The sequence below is a fragment of the Ornithorhynchus anatinus genome, chromosome 10 (genome assembly GCF_004115215.2).
Source record: "Ornithorhynchus anatinus isolate Pmale09 chromosome 10, mOrnAna1.pri.v4, whole genome shotgun sequence".
Classification (NCBI taxonomy): domain Eukaryota; kingdom Metazoa; phylum Chordata; class Mammalia; order Monotremata; family Ornithorhynchidae; genus Ornithorhynchus; species Ornithorhynchus anatinus.
Window position 1 is genome coordinate 50,530,973 of NC_041737.1, and position 12,024 is coordinate 50,542,996.

Sequence of the window (12,024 nt, forward strand, 5' to 3'; positions counted from 1 at the left end):
TCCCTGCCCACACCTAGCTTAGAGTGAAGAGGGGCGGTAATAAGGACTGGGGTCGATACGAGGTAATCCGATCGGACAGAGTTCCTCTCTTAGGCTTGGCCGGGTGGAAAGCACGGTGGCCTGGCGGGAGGTGGTCAAAGGACCTGGGTTCTAATCCCAGCTCTGGCACTGTCTGCTGTATGACCTTGGGCAAGTCACTTCACTCCTAGGTGCCTCGGTTTTCTCACCTTGTCCAACTGTGAGACTCACTGTGTCCCACCTTGATTGTCTTCTGTCTACCCCGGCGCTCAGTTCAGTGCTCGGCATATAGTAAGCACCTAATAAATATCATTATTACTATTAGAAACACTTTGCTGCAAAGGGGGCTTCAGGTGGAGCCGATTTCATCTTGTCTTGCTCTTTGTGAGTCCGGTAAAATCTGCTTCCTGTCACTTATGCACTATTCCTTTTATAGACTTGACAGCTATTAAAGGTAGAGAGGTGTCTCTTTGTTATGACAGCCATTAAGTTTTAGCCATGAAAACATTGAGTCATCTTCCGTGATTACATTTCACGGTGAAACATTTGAAATCCATTGAGATTTCAGTAGTTATTGTAATTAGAATGTGTAATGTGTTCCTTCCCCAGATTTGTAATTGGTGGGAAAAAGCTTCACATGTCAGCAGCTCCTTGTTTGAATTTTGTAGGTGATATACCAGCTGTGTGCGTGCTCAGATACATCTGGCCCAACTATGAGATACTTGAGAACCAGCCAAGATTTCTTATTTTCTCAATTGCAGCATTTGCCATTTTCCAACAGAGGTACGGCGTTTCCCCTCTCGTTTATTCCAAGAAAAATGTATATAAATCCAGGGTTTTTGCTTTTTATTGTTCACCTGGAGGGCAGCCGGAGCGTATGATTTTTTCCTCATCCGTTCAGGCTCTCTTGTAATGGTCAGCTCATTTAGCCGCTTGGGCCGATGGTTGCGACATTCGGTCAGAAGGAAGATCTTGAATTAATCAATCAGCAGTATTTTTTTGAGTACTTTTTGCATGCATAGCACTTTGTATACTTTTTACTTGTCTGCCATGTGACATTGGCCAAGTCATTTCACTTCCCCGGGGCTCAGTTACCCAATGTGTAAAAATGGGGATTAAGACTGTGAGCCCTAGGGGGGACGGGGACCGTGTCCATCCTGATTAGCCGGCATCTACCCCAGCGCTCAGCAGAGTGCCTGGTACAGAGTGAGCCCTTGACGAAGGCCGCTAAAACAAAAATTCTGTCCACGCCCACGGTGGGTATTTTTCAGAATATGAAATATCCATGCTGAGCCAGATGTCGTGGCTTATGAAGACCGCCTCGATCGAGCTGCGGGTGACTTCGCTCAACCGTCAACGCTCCCACACGCAGCGGCTCCTTCACTTGTTGTTGGATGACATGCCCGTCAAACCGTACTTGGGTAAGTGGATTCGTCTTTGAACTTCATTCCCGCGGCTCGTTAACGTAGCTTGAAACCCATACTGCGATCTCCGCGGACCTGTGGCCCAACCCCGTCTGGCGTGAAGGCCACCTTCGAGCCAGACGCGTTGCAAAATGGGGATTTGCGTAAGTAATAACGAATGAAGAAATGAGCCATAAACGCATCACGCCCACCACCACGCTCTGAAACCAAGCAACTTCAATAAAACCACATCGAGATATTTACCGAATCTGAGGACGAGGAGCCTTTTTTTGATGGGAAATTGAGAAATGTCGTCATGGGGAACAGCTAAAATTTCGCACGGTCCAGTTATGCGAACTTTACAAATGGCAATTTCGTGAGGATTTTAAATGACGATAAAGTATCCGTAAACCTCAATAAAAGACCTTTAATCCCTTTCATGGTTAGTTTTAGCTTTTTTTTTTTTTTAGGTTCTGTTTTCATTTTTAACGTTAAGGGGAACTGATAGGCGTATGGGAGATGAGCTCCCTCTTGGACAAATCCCCCAGCTTAGTGTTGTGATTTTCCATTTAGTTAGGCTTTTTCTTTACTTTGAAAACTCCTAACTTGGTGGTTATTTGCTTTGAACTGAATTGCCACCATCTGCCGCTTTTCCAGTTCTTAACTGAAGCGAAAGACTCCCTGTCAAATCGTTAGCCGTGCTTCTGACTAGAGCCATTTGAGGTGTGATTTTTGAAGAATGTTTTGCTTCTCATTTCCTAACACCCCTTGTTTTTCCACAGATGGTGAAGGGGGAATAGAAGAGGAGAGTAGGTCTGTTAGTGGATTTCTTCATTTTGACACTGCCACAAAAGGTAAAGTCTTGGATGTGTCTTGTATCCACCCCAGGGCTTAGTGAACTATCTGGCATACAATAAGCGCTCAACAGATACCATTAAAAGTTAGAAATTTCTTTGCTAGAGTAGCACTTCCCCAAAAATATTTTTGTAGTGGCCACCAAGCATTTTAAAAGCTGGGCCTCGAATAACAGCAGGTTATGATGGTGGAAAATAAAAGCGCGTACAAAGCAATAGAAACATAAAGCGCAAGAAAAAATGGAATTTTCAATAGCAGTTCTTTATCACTGTTGGGTGATTTCCACAAGGTTATCGGTGGCTTTATGTGTCCCTCAAAACTACTCAAATCACTTGCCTAGAAATAAAAATAATGAGAGCATTAAGTACTGACTACCTGCCAAGGTCGGTGCTAAGCATTGAGGTAGAAACTAGGTAATGAGATCTCGATGGCACCCCCGGGCCAGAGAGGGGTCACAATCAGAATAACTATTTTATCTCTATTGTCCAGATTGATAGAGTAGGACATCACTTCAGTCTCTCTACATCACCTTGCAGCAGTAACGGCAGTGTCTGAAACAGGCCTAGGTAATCGATCATTCGTATTTATTGAGCGCTTACTGTGTGCAGAGCACTGTACTAAGCGCTTGGGACAGTGCAATAGAGTAGAGTTGGCAGACACGTTCCCTTGCCCGCAACGAGCTTACAGGCTTGAGGCTATTGAGAAATGTTTGGTTTTCCACTATATCCAGAAAAGGAAGAGGGTGTGAGTGAAAGTTTAATTGAGGATTATACGAGCAGTCGACACAGGGGAGACGTTTGTTCAGGTTGCCGCCTGGAGCTCCCAGCCTCGTGGGCTCGCAGGGTAGGTATGAATCTAGCCCCCAGAAGAAAGCTCTTGGTAACTACGTCATCAAACAAGAGATGACTCTCTTTAGTTTAGTTTTTGAAATCCCCTCACTGTTCTTCTTAAAAGCCCTCCCAGAATAAAGATTTGGGCCCAGCAGATCCGGCCCGGGGGTGGGGATAGGAGGTAGGAATGCTTTTAGTTTTGTGTTTTGCCTCTTTAACTTGTTTTGTGCTTCTCTCCCTCAGTCCGCCGAAAGATCCTGAGCATCTTGGACTCGATTGACTTCAGCCAGGAGATCCCCGAGCCTTTGCAATTAGATTTCTTTGATCGGGCTCAGATCGAGCAGGTCATTGCCAACTGTGAGCACAAGAATCTGCGGGGTCAGACGGTCTGCAATGTCAAGGTGCGTGCCTCTTGGAGTTTGGGTTTTTTTTTTTTTAACTAAACAAATCCAACCCATTTGCCTTCCCGAAACAGAAAATCTGAGTCCCTTTCCATCATTGACTTCAACGTAAGTTTGATTCTGGGTGTCAGAGTGTGCCCTGGTAATTTGTTTGCCACCAGATTTTGATTATCCACGCACCAAGGGACGGAGAAGCACCACCCACACGCTCACTTTCTCTGATTCTCTCGCTCGCGCTTTCTCTCTTTTGCTGTCTCACACACATTCACTCAGTCCGTAACGTCCTCAGTACCCGACTTGGCTTGCAGCCCCCTACCTCGTTCAACCCCAAGTCATTCTGTCATTTTGTTAAATCAGCCCATGGATAGGCCAGCCTTCTTTTTTCAAGTTTTGTATCTTAAAAAACACCTACAGCAGTACCGATTTTAGTTTTACCTGACAGATAGCCATCAACTTCTCGAACGGGAACCGGTGTTGAGTTTTGCCAGGAATGGAACCCCTTCGATGACGCCTTTGGTTTTTCAGAGGGCTGACAGTACCACTGTCAGGGACTGCAGACGCCGCTCCCAAACATTAAAATAGCTCACAGTCAAGCCGTTTTACCCTTCATCCCCAAGACTTCCCCCCCACCCCTCAGGCAAAATTCTCAACTCATTATCCAAACGGCATAAGCGTAGCACGGGACAGTCGGGAGCCGATGGAGGGCAGGTAGAGACCTAAGCCGAGAAGAGGTGGGTGGGGGGAAATTGCCGAAAAATACCGGGACTCCTTTTTGCACTTTCAGAAGCAGTACTGCTGGTAAATCACTCCCGCATGTGAGCGTCATGTTCTCCCAGATTTTAACTGCCTTTCCGTAGCGTTTGATTTAAAAACACTCAAGTGGCTCGCGGGGCCGGGTTAGTCCGACGGTTTTTTTTCGGTGGTATGACAGCTAAGACCAGTCTTGCTCTGTTGCAGAGATGTCCAGACAGTGATCAGATTTCTCTCTTCTTTCTCCATCTTCAATTGTCCAGCTCCTTCACAGAGTCCTTGTGGCCGAAGTGAATGCCCTTCAGGGTATGGCGGCCATAGGCCAGAGACCTTTACTCATGGAGGTAAGCCTGTTGTGGGCAGGGAACGTGTCCATCAACTCTATTGTATCGTGCTCTCCCAAGTGCTTAGTTCAGTGCTCCACACCCAGAAAGCGCTCAATAAATACCATCGATTGAGCTAAGCCCCATTAAGCAACGTAACCTCAGGTGGGTCATCATCTAACCTTAGGGTGTCCCGTAAATAACGAGGATGCATCGCAACTTCCTTAAGTCGAAATGGCAGACTTTAATGTTTTTTTCTAAATATCTGAACCACACACAAAAAAGAAGAGTGCTCCGATCCAACTGGTTGATTCTGCCTGCTTGTTAATTTTCTTTCTTCATTTCTTCACCGGCAGGAAATCAGCACAATTCTCCAGTACGTGGTGGAACGGAACAAGCTCTTGCAGTGCCTTCATGCGAAGCGGCACACGTTGGAGTCGTGGAGGCAGTTGGTGGAGATCATCTTGACCGCCTGCCCCCAGGATCTCATCCAGGCGGAAGACAGGCAGCTGATCATCCGGGACCTTCTGCAGGATTTGCACGATAAAGTCAGTCTCGCCGACTCGGCCCCTCGTCTTTCTCCCTCTCTCCCCGGCGTTTGTGTAGCTAGAGTGAAACAGTGCGTCTTGCGCTCTTCATATCACGTCATAATCTCCTCCAGGGAGCTTCCCCAAGGCGGATGTTTTCCCCCACCCTCTTCAACCCTCCCTTCTGGATCACACACGTGCATCCATAAAATGGAAAGATTAAATCCCCGTTCTCCCTCGTAGACTCTGGACCCCATACAGACTCTATATTCATTCGTTCAATAGTATTTATTGAGCGCTTACGATGTGCAGAGCACTGTACCAAGCGCTTGGAATGTACAAATCGGCAACAGATAGAGACAGTCCCTGCCCTTTGATTTACAATCTAATCGGGGGAGACGGGCAGTCAAGAACAATGGCAATAAATAGAGTCAGGGCTGTATCTGATTCTATCGTGTGCACCCCCAGTGCTTAGCACATAGTAAGTGATGAACAAATACCTTCATTCAATCGTATTTATTGAGTGCTTACTGAGTGCGAAGCACCGTACTAAGTGCCTGATTGTAATCACTATCATCCTTCTCTCCTTATACATCTTCCTGGACTAGGATTAACTTCCCTCTAGACTGTAAGCCTCTTGTGGGCAGGGGAATGTGACTGCCAGCTCTTGCGGATCGTACTCTCCCGCGGGCTCAGTACGGTGCTCGACGCACACTAAGCGCTCATTAAATATCGACTGATGGCCAATGCCCGAGCTGTCCCTTATTTTTATGTCCGTCTCCCTCTCTTGACTGTAAACCCCTTACGGGCTAGGATCGCGCTTACCAATTCTATTCTACCGTCCTCTCTCAGACGCTTAGTACAGCTCCCTGCACGTAGTAGGCGCTGATTGATCGATCGAATGAGCCCGAAGGAGAACGAACGAGCGGACCGGGAAATATCTAACCCGGCCCCGGCGGACCTAACCTCGGTCTCTCTCTCTTCCCCTTCAGATACTGGACGAGGACGCGGCCCAAGAGTTAATGCCGGTGGTGGCGGGGGCCGTGTTCACCCTGACCGCCCACCTGAGTCAGTCGGTCCGCACCGAGCAGAAGCAGCCGCTGGCCATCTCGGGCCCCGGAGAGTCCCAATACGTGCTCATGCTGGAGAGTTCTTTCGGCCCCGCCGCCTCGGAGCCCACGCCCGTGGGGTTTGCTTCCATCGGCGATTCATCACTCCACATCATACTGAAGAAACTTTTAGACTTCATTTTGAAAACAGGTGAGTCGTCTCCGTCTCCCCCTCACCAATTTTCTCCAGCTTGTATTTGAGGTGGGCTTTCGGTTTGGATTAAACAGAGCCCCCTCTTTTGTTCCATCCGTCCAGGAGGCGGGTTCCAGCGAGTGAGGACTCACCTGTACGGCTCGCTGCTCTACTATTTGCAGATCGCCCAGAGACCAGATGAGCCGGACACCCTAGAAGCAGGTAGGGAGGAGATGGATTTCCGGTCTCTCTTTTTTTCTTTTTAGCATTCCAGTCTCTTAAGCTACGTCCAGGTCTCTCTTATCGTTGCGTGGAAAGTCACTGCAAATTCCCAACTTGGCTTTGAAGTGAGTGTCGTCGTCCTAGACCGGGGTGGGCAGTTAGCGCGGTCAGGAGGGCCTTCTACCTGATGTCATGTGGCGGGTGGAGGGCCATACCCAGACTCCTCCTTATGCCAGGCTGACATTCCAGAGATGGAAACCCTGTGTGTTTTTCTCTTAAGTATCTCTGAGCCTCCCTCAGCTGCTGAAATCAGCAGCTCACATCGATCACACGTCGATCGGTGAGCCGTATTTTGCCCATCCCGGTCCTACGGCCCGTGACCTCCAAAAATTATTCAAGTCCAAAGGCAAATTTATCTCAGTCATGGACCAAGACAAAGGTCTAAATTCCCGGGACTGCACGGAGTGACATCTTCTTGCGAGGTAAAAAACGCAGTACACTGAGAGAATTCGTTTGGTGCTCACGTGCGTCTCTGGGTTCTCTTTTATACCAGCCTGTCTGGCGTTGGGCATTCAGTCAGGCGAAAGGATGGGAATCCCCAACATTGAGACATTGCGCCTAAACCTGGTGCTCTGGGAAATGGAAAACCCACTGTCGTGCTTTGAGTATGAGCTTTATTCTCGCGGGACATTATTGGTAATTCCTGGGGCCACAAGTTAGCTGAGTGATGTTGAATGCACCAGTCGGGGAATTCATAAGTCCCAGCCCAGGGGAACGATCACAGACCTGGGAGTCAGGGAACCTGGGTTCTAATCCTGACTCTCCCCTTTCCTGCTGGGCGACTTCGGGCAGTCATTTAACTTCTCTGGTCCTCAGTTTCCTCATCCGTAAACTGGGGATTTCAATCATGTCCGTTCTGTTTGCCCCCCTCCAAGGCTCCGAGCCCTGAGTGAGACGGGCACCGACTCCGATCTGATTATCTTTTGTCTACCCCAGTGCTAAGTTCATCACTTGGCACGAAGAAAACCCTTACCAAAAGCCACAGGTATTATTTTTGTGCCACTAAGAATTAAAAAAAGTGAAGAATAAAAGCAATGCCGTGAGACCAAGCTGCATGTATTTTTCTGTTAGGATTTTGGGCAAGGTATTATTTAAAAAAAATCCAAACCCAGACCACCACTATTTACACTTTAATAGAAATGTTAGTGTCCACAGATTGGTGCCTTTCTGTAGGGGGCATTTTTTTTTTTTTGGCCGGGGGCATCCCCTGTAACATTTTCTCTCGTTTGTGGGTTGAAGAGACACAGTGATCCTCTCACCACTAGATGGTACCCAGCAACCGGTGAAGGGACATCCCTGAAGATCCGGCGACGTCGTTCAGCTCGGCGGGAACCCGAGGCCTGTGAAAGAGCCGTTGTCGGCCTTTCCCAACCCTGCCGTCCTTCGAGGAGGCCTCCCAGCCCTCTTCAGGAAGCATTCGTTCTCCCTCTGTAGGATTTGGAAAATCTCGAGCCATCTCTACCTGAAGGAGGGAGCATTCTTTTGAGACCTGACCCCTGAGGCCTCCCCGCACTGCGCAGCCTCCATTTCTGTCCTGGTTAACTCCAGAACGACAGCCTCCTTACTCTGTTTTTCAGCTAACTAGCCCCGGTTTAATGACGTTGGGCCCTCTGATGCTCCGTGTAGCGCGCCCCCCCGTCCAGTTTGTGAAGGGAATAAAATCTGGAGGTCGTTGGCTATACGAGAACTATCAGTTATCCATTTCAGTCGATCGTATTTAATGAGCACTTACTCTGTGCAGGGCACTGTACTGGGCGCTTGGCAGAGCACAGAATAACAGAGTTGGTAGACACGTTTCCTGCCCACAGTGAGCTTACGGTTTAGAGTTTTTTTGTCTGTTGACTTGGAAATACGTCTTTGGGTTTTTTTTTCAAAGAGTTCTTTGTTAAGCGGCTACTTTGTGGCAGGCACTCTACTAAGCACTGGGGTAGATACAAGGTCAGACGCGAGCCATGTCCCACACGGGGCTCACACTCTTGATCCCCATTTTACAGGTGAGGGAACCGAGGCACAGAGAATTAAAGTGACTTGCCTAAGGTCACACAGCAGATAAGTGGTGGAGCCAGCGTTAGAACCCAGGTCCTCTGACTCCAAGGCCCGCGATCTTTCCTCTAGACCACACTGGCTCTTCCTATAAAAGACACCCTCCTGATGAAGTCTTGGTAGAGCCCTGAAACCTTCTCTTGGCCTTCTGCTTCCCTCCACCCCCGCCAGAATAAAAATGTCTGAACTTAGAAGCCATGCCTGAGTGGTTAATATTCCCTTTGCATTCCTTCCACCTTAGGGTTACAGTTCTTTTCATGCCTTTGTCATTTTTATTTCTTTGTAACACTTGGAGTTCCCTGGATCTTAGAGTAAGTGGTAAATCATAAATTGCATTGAGATTGGAGGCTGAAAAAAAATTACCTTTGAATCAGGCTTAAAAATCACCGACTTTGATTGGGAACTATTTATAAGCCCAACTGATGAAAATACTTCAGGGTTCTGTCTCAAAACATGGGTTAGAACCGAAGTTTGTCTTTTGTCTGCCCCAAATGAGCTTCCTTTGGCACAGCAGATTAGTTTTGCTTCAGTGCTTTCTCGTAAGCCCATTAAAATTGAAGTTTGCCAAACGTAGACTCATTATAATGCTGTGTTGGAGGCATTGAGGTTGAGCCCGAGTTTTGTCCTTTCCATCATTAAACCCTTATTTTCCAAGAGCTTATCACCCACCCTTTGATTCATATCAGATTGAAACTTAGCGTACACTCCGTCAGCCTGAATGCAGAGATTTTTTTTCTTTAATTATAAAAAGCTTAAAGTATTAGTTTCCGTTTAGATCAGCCGCCTCGAAACTTGTTTCTGGTTGGGTTTTTCCTTAGTCCTCAATTTTTATGAACAGAAAACACGGCAGTGAGCCATTTGTTCGGTCGGTCTTATTTACTGAGCGCTTACTGTGTGCTGTACTAAGCGCTTGGGAGAGTACAACAGTAAACAGACAATCCCCCAGCTCACCCACTACGAGCTTGCAGTCTAGAGGTGAATGTTTGTCCCTTATCATTTTACTTCAGTGGAACATCGTCCTGTGGTTGCAATGTTTCGGTGATGTCCTGAAAGCGTCTCTGAGGAAATACAGAGCTTCTCAGATTCACACTTCCCGGGTGGAACCAGAACTAAAAGAGGAAACTGGCAAGGGACCCTTTTCAGTGCTAGTCACCACCGCTTCCCAAATGTCTGTTGCGGCCACTGAATCGCCCTTGGACTGCTGACTGGGTTGCCTCAGGCAGTCCGTTCCTCCCTCCTCCCCACTCCCGGCCTTCTATTAACAAAGACCTGTCCAACGGCAACTTGTAGCTAATTCGGCAATTTGTAGCTAATTCGCGCTTGGGATCCCTTTCTTCTGGAGTTTCCAAGAGGCGTTGCTTATCCGGGAATGAAGATGATAGGCATGTCATTTCTAGGATCAGCTTTGTTCCCTTCTAAAGAGGGAGCTCCCTTAGCTTCTTCCGTTCCTCGGGCACCCCGTTTGCCCCCGCAGAAGTCAGCCGAGACGATAGCCGATAGGAGCTCCGAGGGCTTGAATTAATTCTGTGTGCTGCCCAGGCTGTGAATTGGTAGGGCCTAGGATTTTAATTGAAAGTCCTGGGCTTAATCCTTTCCGTTCTCCGCTGGCGAGGGCAAGATGAGTGCTGCGCAAGAACATTTAAACTCTGTTTGAATCCCGGAACATGTTGTGGCTCTTTGCATCTCGCGTATTTTCTCTGACACGGTTGGACCTCTGTACGTGGGTAGGGGTTTTTATTTTGAAATTATACAAGGTTTTCTGAGACGAGCTCCGAGTTAATTTTGATATCCAAGATTGATTTCATAGGGTTGATTTTCACAGGGTTTGTGTGTGTGTAGATTTTTTTTTTCCCATCCAGTAACTTTACAGCTTTTGCTTACCATGTGCAAATACCACAGTTTTGCTTAACAAATACCGCAGTTATTATTATTTTGCTCATACTAAGTGATCCCAATAGGGTAATCACTGGTCCGCCCGCCTCTTGGGTATCTTTTCAAATCCGTTTTCTACCACTTCTTAGCCAAGAAGACCATGTGGGAACGCCTGACAGCTCCCGAAGACGCCTTCAGTAAATTGCAGCGAGAAAACATCGCTATCATTGAGGGGTACGGAGCCGCCCTCATGGAGGTGGTGTGTCGAGATGCCTGTGATGGTCACGAGATTGGCCGGGTAATGCTCACTCTCAATTCCTTGTCGTCCTGAAATTTAGAGTTGACCTCTGGCTGAGCCTTTTAGGTGGTCATAATTAAAAAATGTGAGCGCCTGAAGTATATTTTTTACTGAAGGGAAAGTATCTCACTGGCTTCTTTAAAACCCAGCGATCGTATCTAGTCACGGCATGAAATTTGGATGGGTGGTTTTTCCCCGGCAGTGTTCCCGGCAGCAAAGTTGACCAGGTACTTCCAGCGTTTGGCTTGGGGTGCCTCTGGGAATACCGGGCAATTCTCATCAACTTTCCAATTCTAGCTGTTAAGCAGAGAGGAATTCATTTTCTAAAGTCCTCAGCACTAAATCCCCCTCCCTTAAGAGCAGGTTGGCTCTACCGGAGTTGTCTTTGTCTTAAACACGAGAGTGCCCCAGAGGCGGCTCGGACTTGGAACGTCCGTTATTTTGTACGGCAAACACGCCTACAATTATTTGTGATTCCCAGAAACACCAGAAAACTCCTAAGCCTAAAATTCCTAACCCCATCCCATTCGTCGCCCTTTGCTTACTGGAAGCAGGTTACTGGTAGCGGCCTAAGTAGAACCGGTGAGTCCGAATCCTATCGAGGATTGTAGTTCAGACTTCCATTTTTAAGTTCAGCCTACTTGAAAGAAAGTCGTCTTTCAGGTTTTTTGTTTTGTTTTTTTCTGGCCCTGGCCATTGGTTGTGGAACTCGATTCTTTCTTTCCTCAGATGTTGGCACTGGCTTTGCTCGATCGGATTGTCTCGGTGGATAAACAGCAGCAGTGGCTCCTGTACCTGTCCAACAGCGGCTATTTGAAGGTTCTCGTGGACAGTTTAGCGGAAGACGATCTCACGCTGCAAACCTTGCTTACCCCTCAGCCACCCCTTTTGAAAGCCCTTTACACGTACGAATCCAAAATGGTAAGACCTAATGAACGCGGCCGTGGCCCACGGCCGGCGGAAATCCCCATCCGCTCAGTCATTTTTGCAGCGCCGGGAACTGCGTCACAGAAGGTTAGGATTTTACAGTCCAAAGTTAGGCCGTAATGGTTGGGACGGTAATGGGAGTCGACATGGGTAAGGGCAGAGAACTATTCACTTAGGGAATCTTGAAGCATTTGTTGTACGCGAGGGTAAAGACAAGAATGATACTTTTTCAGAGACTTAGTTGCCCACAGTT

The 12,024-nt window shown here is 47.6% G+C and overlaps 1 protein-coding gene across 2 annotated transcripts in view; it reads left to right on the plus strand.

Moving 5' to 3' along the window:
- NUP205 (nucleoporin 205) overlaps nucleotides 1-12,024 on the plus strand; it is a 64,251-nt gene that overhangs the window by 36,330 nt on the left and 15,897 nt on the right. For both annotated transcript variants that reach the window (XM_029074259.1, XM_029074260.1), the window contains exons 23-32: nucleotides 687-801; nucleotides 1,290-1,439; nucleotides 2,204-2,275; nucleotides 3,350-3,507; nucleotides 4,521-4,601; nucleotides 4,937-5,128; nucleotides 6,100-6,367; nucleotides 6,473-6,571; nucleotides 10,696-10,844; nucleotides 11,574-11,765. In XM_029074259.1, the coding sequence (XP_028930092.1) occupies nucleotides 687-801; nucleotides 1,290-1,439; nucleotides 2,204-2,275; nucleotides 3,350-3,507; nucleotides 4,521-4,601; nucleotides 4,937-5,128; nucleotides 6,100-6,367; nucleotides 6,473-6,571; nucleotides 10,696-10,844; nucleotides 11,574-11,765 (1,476 nt within the window). The remainder of the gene's footprint in view (nucleotides 1-686; nucleotides 802-1,289; nucleotides 1,440-2,203; nucleotides 2,276-3,349; nucleotides 3,508-4,520; nucleotides 4,602-4,936; nucleotides 5,129-6,099; nucleotides 6,368-6,472; nucleotides 6,572-10,695; nucleotides 10,845-11,573; nucleotides 11,766-12,024) is intronic.